Source organism: Fusarium verticillioides, chromosome 5 (genome assembly GCF_000149555.1).
Source record: "Fusarium verticillioides 7600 chromosome 5, whole genome shotgun sequence".
Taxonomy (NCBI): Eukaryota; Fungi; Ascomycota; class Sordariomycetes; order Hypocreales; family Nectriaceae; genus Fusarium; species Fusarium verticillioides.
The window spans coordinates 364,474-382,964 of NC_031679.1; the positions used below are offsets into that span (position 1 = coordinate 364,474).

The 18,491-nt window shown below is 47.8% G+C and overlaps 9 protein-coding genes across 9 annotated transcripts; 8 read left to right on the forward strand and 1 right to left on the reverse strand.

Annotated features, from left to right (window-relative positions):
* Window positions 1-1,857: 1,857 nt before the first annotated feature.
* On the forward strand, window positions 1,858-2,514 carry FVEG_15232 (hypothetical protein; the record flags this gene model as incomplete). Its single annotated transcript, XM_018904356.1, has 1 exon — window positions 1,858-2,514. The coding sequence occupies one exon, from the start codon at window positions 1,858-1,860 to the stop codon at window positions 2,512-2,514; it is 657 nt and encodes a 218-aa protein (XP_018747316.1).
* An 836-nt stretch (window positions 2,515-3,350) lies between these two features.
* FVEG_03290 (hypothetical protein) lies at window positions 3,351-3,755 on the forward strand (the record flags this gene model as incomplete). Its single annotated transcript, XM_018890908.1, has 1 exon — window positions 3,351-3,755. One exon carries the CDS (start codon window positions 3,351-3,353, stop codon window positions 3,753-3,755), a length of 405 nt encoding a protein of 134 aa, XP_018747315.1.
* A 1,190-nt stretch (window positions 3,756-4,945) lies between these two features.
* On the forward strand, window positions 4,946-6,118 carry FVEG_03289 (hypothetical protein; the record flags this gene model as incomplete). The annotated part of the gene is made up of 2 exons (XM_018890907.1): window positions 4,946-5,195; window positions 5,251-6,118. The coding sequence occupies 2 exons, from the start codon at window positions 4,946-4,948 to the stop codon at window positions 5,814-5,816; spliced, it is 816 nt and encodes a 271-aa protein (XP_018747314.1). The 3' UTR covers window positions 5,817-6,118.
* Window positions 6,119-6,767: 649 nt separating this feature from the next.
* On the forward strand, window positions 6,768-7,675 carry FVEG_03288 (hypothetical protein; the record flags this gene model as incomplete). Its single annotated transcript, XM_018890906.1, has 2 exons — window positions 6,768-7,020; window positions 7,077-7,675. The coding sequence occupies 2 exons, from the start codon at window positions 6,768-6,770 to the stop codon at window positions 7,673-7,675; spliced, it is 852 nt and encodes a 283-aa protein (XP_018747313.1).
* Window positions 7,676-7,957: 282 nt separating this feature from the next.
* On the forward strand, window positions 7,958-9,189 carry FVEG_03287 (phenazine biosynthesis protein). Its single transcript, XM_018890905.1, has one exon. The coding sequence runs from the start codon at window positions 8,024-8,026 to the stop codon at window positions 8,960-8,962; it is 939 nt and encodes a 312-aa protein (XP_018747312.1). The 5' UTR covers window positions 7,958-8,023; the 3' UTR covers window positions 8,963-9,189.
* Window positions 9,190-9,813: 624 nt separating this feature from the next.
* FVEG_03286 (hypothetical protein) lies at window positions 9,814-11,762 on the forward strand (the record flags this gene model as incomplete). Its single annotated transcript, XM_018890904.1, has 6 exons — window positions 9,814-9,912; window positions 9,963-10,224; window positions 10,282-10,858; window positions 10,902-11,163; window positions 11,211-11,512; window positions 11,564-11,762. 6 exons carry the CDS (start codon window positions 9,814-9,816, stop codon window positions 11,760-11,762), a joined length of 1,701 nt encoding a protein of 566 aa, XP_018747311.1.
* Window positions 11,763-12,824: 1,062 nt separating this feature from the next.
* FVEG_03285 (hypothetical protein) lies at window positions 12,825-14,098 on the forward strand (the record flags this gene model as incomplete). Its single annotated transcript, XM_018890903.1, has 2 exons — window positions 12,825-13,385; window positions 13,445-14,098. The coding sequence occupies 2 exons, from the start codon at window positions 12,825-12,827 to the stop codon at window positions 14,096-14,098; spliced, it is 1,215 nt and encodes a 404-aa protein (XP_018747310.1).
* Window positions 14,099-14,827: 729 nt separating this feature from the next.
* On the reverse strand, window positions 14,828-15,730 carry FVEG_03284 (hypothetical protein; the record flags this gene model as incomplete). Its single annotated transcript, XM_018890902.1, has 1 exon — window positions 14,828-15,730. One exon carries the CDS (start codon window positions 15,728-15,730, stop codon window positions 14,828-14,830), a length of 903 nt encoding a protein of 300 aa, XP_018747309.1.
* Window positions 15,731-16,630: 900 nt separating this feature from the next.
* FVEG_15231 (hypothetical protein) lies at window positions 16,631-18,201 on the forward strand (the record flags this gene model as incomplete). The annotated part of the gene is made up of 4 exons (XM_018904355.1): window positions 16,631-16,956; window positions 17,012-17,378; window positions 17,425-17,864; window positions 17,913-18,201. 4 exons carry the CDS (start codon window positions 16,631-16,633, stop codon window positions 18,199-18,201), a joined length of 1,422 nt encoding a protein of 473 aa, XP_018747308.1.
* Between the last annotated feature and the right edge of the window lie 290 nt (window positions 18,202-18,491).

Below are 18,491 nucleotides of genomic sequence, written 5' to 3' on the forward strand. Positions count from 1 at the left end.
TCTCGTATGACTCAAACGAGGTAACGAGCAATGTCAATGCCGATTGCAAACCTGTGCTATCGCGGAAAACGGTCATTTTTATGAATTCTATCAAGCTCGCAGATTCCGACACAACCTCTGCAGCTCGATGCGAGTCAGCTGACATTTTCCCATTATGCGCTTCGGTGCGGGGTAAATAGGCAAATGGCGTTGATGAGCCTCATTTCGACAGTCAGCCTACAAAGGATTCCGTCAACCAACAGAGGGTTTGTTGCTTTCTTGAGATAACGGCAGAACGCTTTACCCTGTAGCTAGCACATGATACGCTATCTGTCAGATGTTTACAGCTCCGTAGCAAATCGGATCTGAAGGAAGTTTACCGGATATACAGCCACATTCTTCGCCTCACATTGGCCTAAAGGCGGTTGGGTAGCAATGCATCCAGTTACCAAAGCGTCTTGTCGATAAGCAGGTATGAAAGATCAAACAGACCATAATTTAGTAACATGGTATCTACAAAACTTGAGTGTTGAAAATACAACTCTCGATAAATTGAATACTACATAAGTTACCTACACAATGGACTGTGTGGAAGGGTACTTGTGCGGCACGTGTATCTCAACTCTGTGAGGCAGCAACATCAAAGATGATTCTTCACGTGACACTTATTATTACAGCGACTACCATCACCAGAAATGTAGCGACTTGGTTGTCAGCAAGGATAACAATTGCTTTATTTGTATGTGGTTATGGAACAAATTGCCGGCCCTCCCTGGTACCGGCCCTCCAAAGACAGACGGCTTTCATATTCTTTGCACTGTTAATCGGCCCAATCTCAAATTTCTTGTCTTATGCCCCTGGGCCAGAAATATTATGCTCAGAGTTAAGATTTCTCCAAACATCTATAACTCCCCATTGACTCACGTAACCAGTCTCTATATGCGCGAATGAAGATCTCGGATACCAGGGCCGCTCGCTTCCGTTTATTTGGAGTTATCTTGATGCTAAACCCTGGACCGATCTTGACGATCATATGGGATCAAACAGATCCCACCACCAGGTTGAAACGTGGCTTTCGACATGTGAAACAGGGCATAAATATTGTCTTTCACAGGCCTCGAGTCAACAGAAATATTTCCCTACGAGAGTCATTGATGTACACAGGGTCAAAGACGGAATCGTGTGTCTCTGTGAGAGATCTGAAGTGAAATCCAGGTTCTTGAGCGAGATACACATAGATGGAGACCCAGAGAGAGAGTATCCTCCCTACTGGACACTCTCACACCGATGAGGTAATCCGAAGCTGATCCTGCAACTTTCACAAAGCACGGAGAATGTTTTTGCAACATTTCCGCCATCGGGGCATCTTGTGATCCCAGCGGTATCGGTCTATTCTCCAATATAAGGCTTCCCTCGAGGCTGTTGTTCCCTTTCAAGGTACATGAGCAACACCTGGGCGATGAACAAAGCTCCAGGGTTGGGCCGTGGGTTTTCTTCAACGATTCCCTTTGGTTGGACGATATAGTAGATGTGCCCTTAAACAAACGTGGTTGGGTGGTACAAGAACGGTTCCTCGCTCCTAGGGTTCTCCATTTTGCAGAGAACCAGGTATATTGGGAATGTCTTCAGACTACAACCTGCGAAACAGATCCAACCAGGGAACTCAAGATTCTCGCCAAAGATTGGCCTCGGCGCCCTCCCATCAAAACAGTATACAAAGCAGCGGGACTGGAAACCGCGGAGAGTGTGTCTAGGGCACTCTCGGGGCAAAATGATATAACAAAAGATGAAGAAATAGCTTGCCTCAGTCTTTGGGGTGATCTTGCGTCGATCTACGCAAACTGCGCTTTGACAAAGGAGTCAGATAGACTCATCGCCATGTCTGGAATCGCCAAGACTTTCCAGGAGGTTACTAAAGACACACACCTAGCGGGACTGTGGAAGAAGGTTATCCACTCCGATCTGACCTGGAAAACCAATGCTGGAGATGGGACTGAGGTGCTTCGCAGTGATTCGTATGCTCCAACATGGAGTTGGGCTTCTGTTGTTGGGGGACATACGTCACTCAGTTTGGTCTATCGAAAGTACGGAGGCGTCCCGATTTCTCTCATAAACCCTGTCGCGGAGCGAATTGTATCGGAGCCTCCAGGGGGCGATCCTACAGGCCTTCGTTCAGCAGAGCTCGATATTGAGTGTATGCTGTATTACTACCGATGGACATCCCAGTCGAGCACGCTCGCAGTTTTCAAAGACGAGACTAAACTCGAATTATATTTCGACATGCAGTTCATCTCAGACTATTTGCTTCTTGACATCGCGGATACGGTGCGAAAGTTCAAACTGATGCCGGAGGTGGAAGGGGTTTGTGTGTCGCTATGTGCGGGCTATCAAGGGTATGGAGGAACAAATGTGTTCATCATGCTAGAGCATGTCTCGGGGGTTAAGTTCAGACGTATTGGGATTTTTGAACACAGCCATATAGGCCGATGGATCGGTGAGTGGTCTGGGTCCGGTACACGTATTACTCTCGTATGACGTGAATACGATTACTCTTTTCAAACAAGGCCCTGCTAAATTCATATGCAAGCTTCAGGGAGGCTCCCCTCAAGGGAATATTTCAGCATCAGTTGGCTCTATTTCGAACGGAACTATCGGCAAAGATCGAGATTATAAAATGCCCGTGTCTCTTGATCTTCAGTCACCTTGCATTTGTGAGGGCCTCGGGAAGTTGACAATGCTCAATCATACGGCTGTATATCACGCTCGTGCTCTTTCTATACGAGAAATAAGTCCCTTTGGGGGCGGAGGATTGTAGTATAGATGTAGATCTCTCCTACGTGGTGCCCGAACACTACACAGCGGCCGCTCATGCATAGTTTTGAGGCGGCCGAACCATACACTGTAACCTAACTATTTACTAGTATGACGATCCCATACTCCATAGCTTCAGTATCACGAACTGGTCAATACCTTGACTCTGACATCATCTTTCGAACATACCTGTCGTTCTTCTTTGGGAGCTGTCTCTCTCAATATCGCGCGCTGTCGTGTTCGAACTGCATTTATGTTGATCACCTTGTTAGTCAGTCTTATCCAGCAATTGCAATCGTCTAATCAACATCGAATCGCCGATTGACTTCTCTTAGTCGTCATATTGCTGCGTCGATGGATGTTGTCTTAACAGGCTTTGCTGAAGTATAAAATGGTAGCAACCGACTACCCCAACAGCATACTACCAACACAGCTTCTCTACAGCCATTACACAATCATACCACATTATCAAAAGCTTTACAATAAAATCCAATTCTGTAAGTTCGCAGAATCGACTGTTTAATTTTCTGTCCTCTACTAACTCCCCTCAGACCGCAATCATGAAGACCACCGCTATGCTCATGATCGCCGCCTTCGCCAGCAGCGCCCTCTCCCTCGAGGTAAAGGACGCTTCAACTCCGGGTGGTGGCACTCCAGGCTCTCCCGCCTGCGGCCGCCAGTGTCTGATCACTATTTCCCCAGTCGATGGAGCCTCCACGCAGAGGTCTGATGGCTTCCCTGGCTCTTGCAAGGAGTACGCCACTGGTCAGCTCAAGGGTATCAGCCGTTCTATTGATGGAGGGCGTCTCAACATCAATGGTGTCGGAGGAAATCTCGTCATCGACTTTGTTAAGAATGGGCGTGATCGTCGTGCTTCCTTCACTAATTGCAAGGAAGCTGTGTATACTGGTGCGCAGTGTAGTCTCAAGCAGGGTGGTTGTGACAAGCAGGCTGAGTCTGGATAAGTCGGCTGCTGTCAGTTGTCTGCGAGACTAGGCTTTGTTTTTCTCGAGGCCAAGTCCTGATGAGTCCTCAGTCCTTCCCTTCACTTGCCTGGCTCACTATTTGCAGCCAGCCATAACTTAGAAACAATTACAAACTTATACGATGTTCATAAGCTTCGATGTATGCGTTTGCCATCATCCCGTTACTATTAGTTTCTCGTATTGTTTCGTAGTGAATCGAGAAATCATGCACACTCACTCAATATCTTGGCTATATCGACTTGTCGAAGGAAGCAAGCTTCATGATTGATGCTACTTACTACTTTGTAGTCTCGATGCCAGTTGATGATATATGGGCGTATCAGTCTGCTTACAAGGATCCAGCAGTGAAAGGACAGAGCCAGTTGTGTATCTCGGCTTCTAAGGCAGTTTCGCTCAGGAGACCAGCGCCCTGTTTACACACAGCTAACTTATGTCTGGGACATCGGCGAACATTTGGCGTTAACACCTTCTAGCGATGAAAGCTTACAAGAAGCTTCTGAGCCATCATAATTCGCCCAATGTAGCCATAGCCCCTTTTCAGAAATGGGCTTATCAATATTGCTTCTCTTTTCAGCTTCTATTTAATCACCTTCCCTACTGGGCATTTGTGTCTGTGCGAAGCGTTTCAAAGCCAGTAGTTTAACCCAATGCGATGCGACGCTCTGTTGGTTGTTGTGCTGTTGGTTGTCCCCTGTCAAGCCTGCATATGCAACTAGACAAATCTGGAATCGACTCAAGAAAATGGCAGAGAGAACTTGGGATCTTGCATTTTGGAAGCATTACAAAAGAGAGAGATAACATGAAAACTACTATAAAAATATTGCAAAAGGCAAATACGAGCCGTTTGTGACTTCTCACTTGTGTTCAAGATTTGACGACAGTGGTGGGAATGGGGTCAGATCATCAAATTCAACCTCAGCACTTTAGACTACGGCTCGGCCTGAACTAATCCTATCTCGATGGTCGGCTGCATATCATCCAGGGAGGATGGTCCTGGTTTAATTAATGGCCCCTATCAACACGGTCTTGGCTTCGGCTCACGAATCAGTCAAAACAAACAAGCTTGTCCACCATGATCAGTACTTGTTTTTCGCGTCCCGCACAACCTCTTTGACCGCTAACGACCCATCATCCATACTTTTCGAGACGTGAAAGTCTTTGTCCCCAACATGAGTATTCTTTCAACCCTCACCCTACTACTCTCGATATTCGCCAATCGTGCTTTATGTGATACCACATTCCGGCGCCCCCCAGAATGGAACTTCGATGTCGATGGTAATGCTGGCTTCGGAAAGAATGTACGGTACACGGTTGGAGACGCGATTCAGATCCTTTGGGAGACCGATCTCGACAAAGTTGACCTTTACTTGGCCCAACGAATGGCATCAAATCCAATATACGTGTACAAAGTCTTAGACTGTAGGATATATGGAAATCCTTTGCTTGTATAAACCGCGCTTACCCGTCTATCTAGCATCTCGTACAGAGTGGAAGGCTGAGTGGGACGTAATGGGCATAATGGAGGGAAATGAAGACTCTGTGTACCACTTTGTCTTGTCTCCTCCTCAAGGCGGTCTTATTGAGCCCATTGCTACGACGCAATACTTTAATGTCACGGCTCCGAGAATTGAGACCACGGTTGTATCCACGTTAGAGACTTCTACCACGGTAAGGAGCATGTCTTCTTCGCATGTTGCAACGTCCGCTACGCAGCCCCTCCCAACATCTACGGCCACAGATCGAAACTTGAACCCAGACGCTGATCTAAATTCCGACTCTGGGGTGTCCAAGGGCGAAATCGCGGGTGCCGCGGTTGGGGGTACCATCGGCGGTCTAATACTTCTTGGTGTTGTCGGATGGTTCATCTGGAAAAGATTGGGACGAAGTAAAGGAAATACGGACGTGTCAGTGGTTTCTCAGAGCCAACAAGGGCAAGTCAACTATTCCGAGACAAAGGCTGAGCTACCTGGTGACCCGATGCTGGAGGTATATCCTGCAGGGTATGCTAGAAGTCCACCGGGGCTGCATGAAGCGCCCTGATAGGGGGGGATTTCATCAGGAACTCGAGTTAAACAACAAGGCGGGTAAACTTGATCACACGATGATAGCAGATGGACTTTCGATTATTAGATAACTCTGACACTTACTCAAAAGCCACGCGAAAAGTTGAGTGGTCGTCTTACTTTGGTTATGTAGTTGGCCAGCCAATAAGGTTAAACTTCAAGCTGAACACAGATGACGAATGAAGATGCGCTGATATAAGCTTCAACTCGGAAGCCATGGGATACTGACCAATGAACCTTGCTACATTCTCTCGGCGTTGGATCTTGTATAACTCGGAATTTCTCTACTTTAGGTTTAACGACGCCCATCCGATTAAATTCGTTGCATTGGCTCTGGTCATCCAACCAGGGCCTGATCCACATCAAAGGATTGCGAATACTTTATCGTCGTCAGTTAACGCGCCAGTCATGAATATCCCGGCATCATATGATACTCTGTGGCTTGCATATTTGTCTTTTTGAAACAAGAGCGCGTCAACCACCTTCGATAACATAACCACTGGCGTAATGTATGATTGTGATTTATCAGATATCATTGAGTAATTGGAGTGCAATGCCTGGGAGGCTGCATGTAGAGGGGAGTTTGCTCTCTGAGAAATCTGAAGTCTAATGTGATGTCGTCACAACACCCCTCACGCCGCCAGACGTTTGGCCTGGCTACTCGGCCATTTAGCCACGAGAGATATTGGTGGCGGCATCACTGTGGGGGTTACATCAATCATGGCTTATTTCAAACTCCATTCCAACATTAACCACGACTCTCAGATAACCATAAATAACCGTCGCTCGCCCTCGCATGCGAAATTGACATGATTCCTTTTCCTTTATACTATATCCTCCTCCTCTCTTGAACCATTTAAAGTTAACAGAGGTGGGTGGGCAACATCTCAATCTTTCACACTTTGAGTCCAGTGCAACACCATCCATCATGCATCTGAATTGGGTGTTCCTCTTGGCAACTTCACTCGCCAGCCTAGCGGCTTGTGAAGAAACGAAATTCATGAACCCCCCGCTATATGCATCGTTCGATGACGGTCTTCGAAGGTTTGACAACAACCAACGCTACAAACAAGGCGAGGTCGTCCCGGCCATTCTTTCGAATATTGTCGATATTAGAGACTTGTCTGTTTGGCAGCTGAGTACGGCCGGAGATAAGAAAGGGCGAGAAACTAGACTGGACGGTATGATGAGTTCCATTATGTAGGCTTAAGAGAATGAGACTGATCTGATCTCACAGTGACAAAGCAATCTCAGCTCACCCACTCACCGATACGAGGTCGCTACCACTGGACGGCTGCGTATGACATGGGCCACTATCTGCAAAATGGTGAAGACGCTGTTTACTGGTTCCAACTAAATCAACATGGAACATTGGGACCAACTGTAAGATCCGCATTCTTCAATGTCAGCATGCCGGATAGTGGGAGGTCCAAATCCCCCGTGGTTTCGAAACCATCCCGTAAAGAAAAGAACCGCAAGGGAAAGAACTGCAACAACTGCAACAACTGCAACAACTGCCAGAAGTGCCAGAAGTGTCAGCACTCCCAGAAGTGTCAGAACGGCCAGAGCTGCAAGAACTGTAAGGGAAAGAACCCAAAGGAAAAGAACCCCAAGGACAAGAAAGCGAGTGCAAGGTCCGGATTGACTGGTGGTCAAGTGGCAGGCATCACCATCGGTGCAATAGTTGCTTTTGCCCTTATACTGTGCGGTTTCTGTTGGGGTTTTGAACGCATGAGAGTGAGAAAGCAGTTGCGAAAGTCACACGAGTTTGAACTCAGGAACATGGAACGCGATGTGCGCTCCTTGAGGGAGACGGTAGCAAAACTTGGTGCTTGATGGAAGGTGTGCTCAAGAATAGCAGCATAGCAAGACAAGAAGACATTGCTGCTAGTGAGCAAATTCCCATCAATCAAACTGTCTGAGCGTCGAGGTCTTGGTCAAGGCCGTGCTACCTCAGTACTTCTTCTAGCTAGGAATAAATTCGCTCATGAGTATGCTACTCAGTGTATACGCGCCGATGTCGTTGATTGTGCTCGGGTGAATTAGTCATCGTATTACGATGTGTCATGTAGCTCTCTGACTCACACGCCCAATGAGCTGAGTACTAAGAGGCTCATTCACCTATTGTTCCAACCGCCAAGAAGTGATATCTTTAACATAAGTGAACAAATTGATGAATACAAGATGAGTCTCGAATTCACCACTCTCGATGTTTTCACCACCACCGCCTTTGAGGGCAATCCTTTAGCGGTGGTGACGATACCCCCACCAAGCCAACAAGCACCCCTCACCCAATCCCAAAAGCAACGAATTGCCTGCGAGTTCAACCTCTCCGAGACAGTCTTTGTTCATGATGTTGAGAATCGCGACGATACAGATGAGAGAAAGATTGATATCTTTACCACAAAGTTCGAATTGCCATTCGCGGGGCATCCGACCATCGGCACGGCTATTTTTCTTCAGCCGCAGGGCGTAAAGACCATGATTGCAAAGGCGGGCAGAATTGACCTTGAGTTCGAAAACGGTTCTGCGCGTGCTTTAATTCCTCACGATGTTAGACTTCATAAGGAGCGCGTGCCAAAGCATGCCGTTGAAGCTGGTTGGGATGAGAAATTGGCAAAAGTCGCTGCTGCTGATGAGGGCGCGCCACTGTTCAGCATCGTTAACGGGATGACTTTCGCCCTCGTGGAACTCCCAACATTGGAGCTGCTCGGCGCTGCCAAGGTCGGAGCCATGAGTTACATTGACGGCGACCTGCAGGATGACGGCTGGAAACACGACTTTGACTCGAGGCGCTATTACTACACGCTCCTCAACGGCGACGCATCATCTGATGGAAAATATGTGCAGAACCTCCGCACAAGACTTGTGAAGCGTGATATGGAGGATCCTGCAACTGGAAGTGCCGCGTGTGCGTTGTCGTGTTACTTGGCGTTGCACAAGCTTTCTGCGACTTCGATCAGGTTCAATATCACCCAGGGTGTTGAGATGGGCCGCGAGAGTCTTATCGTAGTGGATGTTGAAGTCAAGACGAGTGAAGCTGGAGAGAGAAATATTAAGACTGTTCATCTTAGTGGGAAGGCAGTCGAGGTCATGAAGGGCACTGTTAGAGTGCCTCAGTGAAGACAATCATAGTGGCTATTCTTTCGACTACGACATGTGTAGTTTAGCAATTGAGCTCCTGTATCCTTGAATCTTACTCAATCGTTTGCTAGTGGGGCCTCATACTGACGCTGAAGTTTGTGAGCAAACGTCAAGGAGGCCGCACCATCTGGGCTACTGATTTCAACAACATTCAACACCGCAATATTGAAACTCATAAGGAACAATCTCACATACAAATCGCAAACGTTTAATATCTGTAGCAATGTTGGCGAGGTAACATGCACAAGCAGGCAAGCGAAATCGTAGACGTCTCTCTGATGCAGGCATCCGTTTAGCGCCATGTGTCCGGATATTTGCAAGTTGCCAGGCTGAAGAGTTTTCTTCCGCGCAGATGTGAATAGCATCGCGGCAATCATGTTGTAGTGGACCAAACAATGTAGTGACTGTGCTAGTTTGTTCTGCGGCTTTTTTGTAACCACTGTATTCGCCAGCAACCGTGACTTATTGGGCTGTCTGGCAGATGTCACGAGAATTGACCGGTCCCTATGAGTCTCACTAAAATCGCTGGTTAGGAAAGTTCAAAATAAAATTCTCATAACTTATATAAATTTATTTATCATCTTTAGGTAAAGATTAACTAGAGCTCGTCAGTTCTTATGACACCTGGGGCGCTGTTTGATCACAGGCAGTGGATCCTGTACCTATCCGCATTGACAGTGTCAGCCAGTGCCTGTAGCAAGCACCTTGTGAATCTTTGATCTAGGCTTAGGCTCCAGGCGAGACTTACCTTTCTTCCTTTTCCTCGCTCTCATCTTCCTCTTCTCTCTCTTTCCTTTCCTCACCAGTCACCAAAGTCGACATCAGACACCATGGCGACACCGTCACTTCTCTGCGCGAACTGCAGCCCAGACGGGGCCAGTTGTCAGAACACCGGCAAATCCAGCTGCGCCAACTGCCGCCTAGTCGTCGTGAGTCCCATCAGGCACTTCTCTAGTTACACCGCGCTCACATCTTGCAGTACTGCAGCTCCAAATGCCAGAGGGCTCACTGGCCCATTCACAAGATCCACTGCAAGTCGTCCTTGAACAGCGATTCTTGGAAGCCTCAATGGAACGTGCAGAATCGAACTCCAATTTTTGCCCCAGGCACCCAGATCCCACCCCAAGATCGCTCGGGAGGGGATACTTGGATCTTGGGGAGTGTGCCAGCTCTCGACGTTCTCAAGCTTGGCGCCAATGAAGGAGAATCCTACAGAGGGAAATTGTCTCTTCTCTTCGCTGGTATTGTGCTCCCTGCTTTATTACGGAGGCGGCACAACTAACCTTTTGTCATGTTAGCCTCTGGCGATCTGCGAAACGTCGTCAAGACCATCGCTCAACTTCCTCCAGGCTGGGATCAGCCCATGGACATCACCATTAACGATCGTGACCTGAACATCGTCGGGCGAAATGCAATCATTCTTCTTATTGCTCTCACATCTGATGACGACACTCAAGGTGTCGACTGCATTATCCATACGTGGTACTCGACCTTCATCCGCAAGTCTGATCAGGCCATCATTGAACAGCGCATTCGTCCGCTCATCAAGGCAGTCTGCGACAAGACCAAGGGCAAGCCTGACGACCGCATGTTGGGCAAGACTTGGGTATTCGGGAAGCGATCTCTCAGACTGGTTCTCTCCAAGGGGGCTTGGGACAAGCTTCTGTCCTTCGTCAGCGTCCATGACGGTTTGACCATGGAGATAGCGAACCAATTTCGAAAAGCCGGGACTCTCGCCGAGTCCCAACGTGACTTTCTGGATCGTGATTACGTACTCATCCTACCCTCTCATCGAGTCGCCAAGCAGCGATACCGTGAAGATGGAGTCCTTCAGCCCTTTGGGGCGGGACGCAACGAGTTTACCGTCCCGAACACGTGAGTGGTCATTTCATTGATTTCCAGTAGCTAATATCTTCAGGACTCTCTTCCATGTTCCATTCTCATGGCCGATGGAGTACTCTTGCGAGCCACTCGACGGGTGGCCTGCGAAAGACGTTGAAATGACTCAGTATGGACCGGCAACGTCCGACATTTATGGGAGGCTCTTCACTTATCTTCGTTCGGTGCTTAAACACTTCATGTCCCGTATTGAGGACAAAAACATCAGCTTCCAGCTAACCCACCACAATGCTAGCGAGCTACTTGATCAACTGAAGAAGGGGTCATTTGATCGCATTGAGGTAAGACTCGATGACTGTGTATCGACTGCAAACTTACATTCTTCAAGGTATCCAATCTTTCGGACAAGGCTTATATGGGCATCAATCTCACGGTCGCCGTGATGGCACCTTTGCTTCGCTCATCTACAGCCAATCCTCATGCAACACTTATCACCCGCTTCATGAACGCCATCCAAGAGAATATGACAAGTGAGGATCGTCTTGGGATGGACAAACTTGACGAAGTGGTGGAAGCCCTTGAAGGTTATCTTCCCGAGCCTTCGCTTCCTACTACAACCTGGGATCTCGTCGTCATCAAGTATATCCATGCTTCGGATTTGGTCCGAACTTTCGACCATGTTTTCGACAAGTGAGTGATCAACAAAATCCTTATCTCTGCTTTTAAGTCTAACAGTTCTAGGATTGCACGAAAACTTGAGTTCAACAAGTTTCCGGAATTCATGAAGGTCGGGATCAAAGACCAGCACACCATCATTGACAAATGGCCTTTTAGACTCAAGCTCAAGCCTGGACACCAAGGTGCACAGAAGGAGTTTGATCGCATGATGGGACCGGGACTGAGTGGAAAGGAGTTCTACTTGGAGTGGAAAAGGGTCTAGATGCGGCACGGAACGAGATGCCGACAAGGGAATATTTGCGACCGCATTCTGGCCGCCAGATTTCTCTGTCACGAAGGGCGGGTGTCTTGACTCTGCGTTGATCCTGTGGCTACTTGGAAACTCTTGGACCTTATTGCTAGAGTTTTGGGGTAAATGCTATCATGAGAAAGAAGCATGTTTATCCTGAAAGCTATCTCCATAGAAGTAGGGAATTAATCCAAGCCTCTCCCTCTAGCCTGCAGACCGTCATTGTTCTTCTTCTCTCGTGAGGTCCAGAGGCCCGTATCGTGTCTCTCATACTCGTCATCGAAACATAGGGCATCTCTCAAGCTAGGTCACCTCTATAAAGCGGTGAAGATCAGCAAAATCGAAGCAAGCTCCGGCTTATCCGTTTTATCCAGATTTATTCTCAGCTATGCACTAAAATTCGTTACTTTTGGACCCTTATCCTTTAAAGTGTCGATTATTGACGCTAGTGGGGAATATTGCTACGAGTTGGGACAGACTATTGACAGTTAGGTGGATAAGAACTGCTTTAGGAATTTTAGTGAAGCTGTCATGACCCTCGGTAATAAGATAATAAGCGAACTGTTGATTTGGTTGGTCTTCTCTAACGCGTGACCTATTAAGCGACCTGTCTGACAGGCCTAAAATAGATTGGAACCGTATGCTTCATGGACCCGTTCCGCCCGAAACCAATCAAAGGCCAGTCAACCCTTGGATTTTGTCAATTGCTGTCCAAGCGATAGACACAGGATGCAGAGGATGGCAGCTGAAATGGCCTCGACTGGCCTTTATTGACAAGATATGGAGCATTGCGTCTACCAGCCAGCCACAACGGCGTCCTTCCAGGTTACGTTGCTGGCTCTCTCTTCCCTTTTCGACTGAGTGCATAAGGTATCCTACGAGATAGCGATGAAGCCGAAGCAGACATTCTCTATAAAGGCCGAGATCCCTTCTGTTGAGAATACAATCTTCATCAACTTCTGACTACACGCTTTTTCAACTACCCTACCAACTTCTTCTTTTACTCATTATTCTCAAATACAACAAGTCCATAACATGTCAGCCTTAGCAGAGAAAATCGGCACCAAGCTTCTGGTAAAGTTTGCTTGTGGCATTGCAGGGGCCGCTGGCAAGAAGGCCTTTGAGAAGGGCTTTGAGGAGTTCTTTGGTAGCGATGAACAGAACCTTCAGAAGGAGATTGCAGATGTCAAGCAGAAACTCGAAGAAGCCATCGGCCTCATCCGCGATGTCAAGAAATCCATTGACAATCTCGCCAGTCAATTGGCGGATAGCATTCTGCAACTTCGAAGTGACTCTTTGAAGAGTCACTTGACAAAGATTGACAGTCTGTACAATGGCATCATCGATATTTTCGAGACTGTCGTTCGTGACTCGGCGATTGCGGACCTTGAGAAGCGCCAGGAGAAAATGCGCGGTCTCCAGAAGAGATTGGATAATCAACTCAAGGAGGTTGCTAAGAATGTTCCTGAGAGTCTGGAACAGATCAACAGCTTTCTGGGCGAGGAGGGGAGCAGTTCGTTTCTCAAGCAACTCGCACAGCGGGCCTTTGACAACTCGGAGGAATTCCGAATTTTCTACCTTCGATGCCGAGCTTTGGTAAGTCACAACTTATCCACAATCAGTAACTGGATATGTATAGCTAACATGAGGTTTAGGTCTACAGCTATTGGGCGGTTGTTGGTCGGGGTATTGAGCTTCTAGAGATGGCGACGGAGTCCCCGAAAGTCCACTTCTCTGAAGGCGAGAAGACTGTCGCCCGCCACATTGGATATCTGGAGAAGCAGCGTGAGCTCTTCGAGTCGTCCATCGGCAGGGCTACGATCGACCTCTACAACAGGCTGATGGAAGTCAAGGGGGAAGACAAATTGCAAGTCTGGTTTGCGACGAGCGCTTCATCTGGATTAGTCCAACACCCCATCGTTGCAACCGCCCCCATGGCCGTTGCGAAAGCCGGGTGGCAGAAATGGTACCTGACACCTGCGTCGGGCAGGGAGTCGCTTGAATCATTCAGCAGCTCTGCCTATTGGCTGCAAGAGATTGAAACAGGCGATTGGTTGGGCAACGTGACTGCAGGCCATGGCTATGCTGCTAGCAGGTTCGTGATTAAAGGGCACGGGCTCAATGTCCCCGTTCAGTGGAACTGGTTTATCAAGCCCTCGGCGCCAGGTTCTGACAGGTTTACTATCAGGCAGGAAGAATCTCCTGGCTGGGTTATAACCGTGGACACGGAAACCAAAGCTTTGCTGATGAAAGAGCCCTTGCCTAGTTCAAGTGCCGAGGGGTTTCAAATTCTACCTGTGGATAACTGAAGATCGACAGCAGTGGTATTGAAGGACACGCATGGATCATGGATCACTCCAAATAGTCATTAAGTAGCTTAGCTTCCTCTCCTTAAGATATATATAGTCAGACACAGCTTTCATTGCAAAGTACCCAGAGTCGTATGTTTCCCTCCATACTCTGACGTCGGCATTACACAGTCTTTTTCCATATCAAGGACTTTGTATCTAAAGAGAGACCTAAATAGGCTGTCTAGTAGCAATGATTTGAAGCATGGTAAGTATCTGAATAGACCATGCTACGTTAGACTTGGATAAGATAGGGTGTAGTAGGAAGTGTAATTATATGCGCGGCGGGAGTGTTTAGGGAAAGCAGGTCTACCTCGAGTCAAAGAGAATTCAGGTATTACCTCAGATAATATACAGCATGGATAAAGTGGAAGTAAGACTGGGTGTTCTGGACACTACATATACCGATTTTCTGGATTCTGGCGTCTTGGCCTTTGATGACTGATGTAACGGCTCTCACACATCTCGTAGTCCTCTATGTCATGAGCGTTCACCAATGGCGCCAGCTACCATCTGGGAAAAGTCAATTTACGGGTTAAACTAACTATCCACAAAGAATGACAAATGTCGATTGCACACTATACTCTAACTTTGTGCATACCACCGAACCACAAGGTCAATTTGACAACAACCCCGTGACGCCTTGGCCACTTCGTTAAAGACGCCACGGCACGCCTTTGGCAAGCGAACTTAGTTCTGCAACAGACAGTCGATACGGATACCAGTGGCGAAGTAAGGTCCAGCAATAGGGATAAAGTCAGCAACATAGGCAGCAATAGTCTGGGCCTTGGAGCAACCACCAGAACCGGGAGCCTGCGAGGAGATTCTGGCCTGGTACGCATCAGCACGAAGCGATCCATCGCGGTTGTAGACGTTCATGCGGATAATACTGGGCATCCAAGTTCCCCACTTGAGACCAGTGCACTCCATCCCCTCCAACGGGCAGTCAGAGTTATGCGGGCAAGCCTTGCCAGATCGTCCTCCACACGCCGAGTCGGTTCTTCCCGGCTTGGCCTCCTGCCAGGTAAAGCCATAGCAGTTGTTGTAAACGGTGTACCCGTTCTTCTTGCCAATACCATCAGCAGTCTGCCACATAGAGTGGATCAGAGCATCACGCATAGACCAGCCGCTAAGACGACCTACAGCTCCCCACTGACCGTCGAGGACGAATCGTGTGGTCACGCCGTTGCCGGCAGAGGGGCCGTTGCAGAACTTGCTCCATGCGCCGCGTGTCAGGTCTGAGAGACCGCCCCTGTCGTCGCTGACGTCGTACATGCGCGTCCAGAGCATGTAGAAGGTGTCGACGTCACCGACGTTGACGAGGTTGTCGGTGTAGCTGCCGTGGACTTGGTAGACCCAGCTGGCGCGTGCTTCGAGAGCTTCAGTCTCGTTGAAGGTGGAGGCAGCAGCGGCTTCTTGGCGAGCTGCTTCTTCCTTGACGGCTTGGAGCCAGTGCTCGGGGTCAGCCTTCTGGATCTTGTCGAAACCCTGAGGCTTCTCGAGCTTCAGAGTGGGTGGCTGAGATTCAGTAGGGAGAGAGAAGACGAGGGGAATGCTTGCGAGAAGCGCAAGAGAGGTTGAAGTGAACTTCATGATGATTGAGTTGAAGACTTGAGTGTTTGAAGTGATACTGTGATGAGGATGTTCAGATATCTGTGGGATTCAATGATCTATATATACTGTTCTACAACATACCAACCTCTCTCGCGATTGTATCACCAGTTTCCCGTGTATTCGATAGCAAACACGTTCCGCACGATCGGCATCCGTCATCCGAAATCGAGGCTAAGCTTTCCCTGATCATCTATCTACCTGACCTAACTAAGAAGCTGAACGGAGAGGATCGTCAAAGTTTGTCCTAAAAAGATAAGATGACTTCACGAACTAGGAACGTTTATTTGAATTTACACGAATGTCCTCATTCGTATCAAGTCTTCTAGAACTATTCTCTCAGAACCCACTATCAACGCCCTGCTACAGAAGCTCGAGCCCCGCGTTTCATGTTTTTCCACGACTCACATTTCAACGCTTCCTAGTCACCGCATATCTCTTCGTGTATAAGGTTCATACCATCAGTGGAGCTAATCGATAAAGAGTCTCCTCTCCAATTGAAATGACTGAGTTTCTCTTTAGACTTCAGGTCACCTTCCTAATTCGATTGGCGACGGACCCATCATTCGATGAAACATTCTAGAAATTGGGCAGGGTTTAGCCCATGCCCTACGGCGGCTGGGCACCTTCGGCAGTTGTGTTTGGATGAAACTAAGCCTTTTGGGGGGTGGTGAAATTAACGCATAGTTATACGAGATTGGATCTCCTCATGATAAGCTAGAGGGATGATGATTTGGGTTAAAAGCATAAAATGGGCTAATTTGAGGAATCGTGGGGGTTGGAATATTTGATAAGCGTTGGCTTGATGAATTACCCAAAGAGAAGTTGTCCGGCATCTGCTCTCTCCAGCAATCCATTTTTCTCATCTCTCGTTATACTACAATGCGCTCTTCAGCTTTCTTGTCACTCGTTGCCCTTGCTGCTGATACGCGAGCCGTCAAACTCCGTAAAACAGAGTTCAATGTCCTGGTATCATCAAGGCCAGCGCTTATCTTGTTTACAGCGGACGGTTGCAAGGAATGCGATAGAGTTCAAGCCGTTCTGGACAGGGTATCTCCGGTACTCACCAAGACACCCATTGCCTCAGTCAACTGCAACGACGAGCCAACTGTGTGCGATGATTCTCAGGTCTTCACTGTCCCTACCTTGAAGTATACAAGCGGCAACAATGAGTTGGTCACTTACAAAGAAGCATTAGACGCGTCATCGTGGGTTTCATCGGTTTCTGTGAGATTACTTGTGGATCACTGATCGTCATTGCAGGGTTGTCAAATATATCGAGCGGCAAACGGGTTCTCCCGTGGCAGATCTTACCGAAGACAACCGACTCGATTTTGCGTGGTCATCCCGGGTAGCAGTCATTGCTTTTCTTGGCTCAGACAATCAGCCTGAACGCAAAATCTTTGACGCCGTTGCCGAAAGATGGCGAGCGCATTACAGTTTTGGCAATGTTGATGGCCTTGAGAAAGATAGTAAAGGTCCTTCCATCGCGGTTTATTCCCAAGAGGAGGATGACCCAGTCCACTACCGCGGGCCTTTCACCTTCCCTGACGTCGAGGCCTTCTTGCGAGTTGCGACTAAGCCGCGGATCCGCGAATATGATCCCATCGTCCATGAAGAAGCGACCAAGGTAATCAACCTTTTCCCCAACAATCCATATCGGCTAACTGTTCAAGGATGCGAAACCACTGGCCCAAATATTCTTCAGTAATCGCGATGATCGGGCTGAGCTCGTCAAGTCTCTCGTTCCTATTGCCAAGAAGTATAAGGATCAGCTTTCCTTCATGACAGTCCTTGCACCAGACTACCCCAAGAGATGTGAGCAGATGCATCTCAGCAAGGACATCAAACGTGGCTTTGCCATCGCAAATCAACAGGGCAGAGCATATCCCATGTCTGAAAAGGTGTTCAACGCCAATAGGGTCGCTAAACATGTAGCTGCTTACCTGGCTGGCTCACTGACACCTAGCATCAAGTCGGAACCAGTACCTGAGGAGTCGACTTCGCAGTCTTTCTTGACAAAGCTGGTGGGTAGTAATTTCGACGACTTGGTTTTTGACAAGTCTAAAGATGTTTTGGTTGAATTTAACGTACCGTGGTGTCAATACTGTACCGAGTAAGTCGACACTATCTCTACGGTTTGGTAATGCTAACAATTAAATAGTTTGCATGCTGTCATGAATGAGCTGGGATCAAAATATGCAAAGTTTGGACTTTCTGACAAAGTCGCTCTCGCTTCTATCAATGTCGATGGGAATGATGTCCCAATTGAGATAGACTCATACCCGTCACTCCGATTATATCGCGCTGGTACAAATGAGATTGTATCTTTCAAGGGCAATTTTACTGAAATGTTAACTGTTGAGCAACTTGATGCTTTTATTGCTCAGAAGGGAACTCATGGAGTCAGTATTATACATCAAAGCGAGAGCGGCCCTCATGATGAGCTATAGTACTTAGGTAAAGAACTGCACAAAATATCTCAGAGGTAGAAACTTCATTATGACCAATCACTCGCGGGCTTCTCAATCTTTAATACTGGCTTGACTGCTTTGGGGATGAGTAAACCCTGTACAAAAACAGCCAACTGAGTCGCTGTGTCAGGCACAGCGTGGGTTGGGCCATTTAGTGAGGGGTATTTTGATTGTTTCTATAAATGCGATGTAATACATAACATCTACCTTCTTAAAATGAAATAGGTTGCATGTGATTTAAAAAAGGTATTTATACCACCATCGTCCAT

Bases quoted from the DNA above. Each gene is read 5' to 3' on its own strand.
- FVEG_03287 (XM_018890905.1), top strand. From the start codon at position 8,024: ATGAGTCTCGAATTCACCACTCTCGATGTTTTCACCACCACCGCCTTT.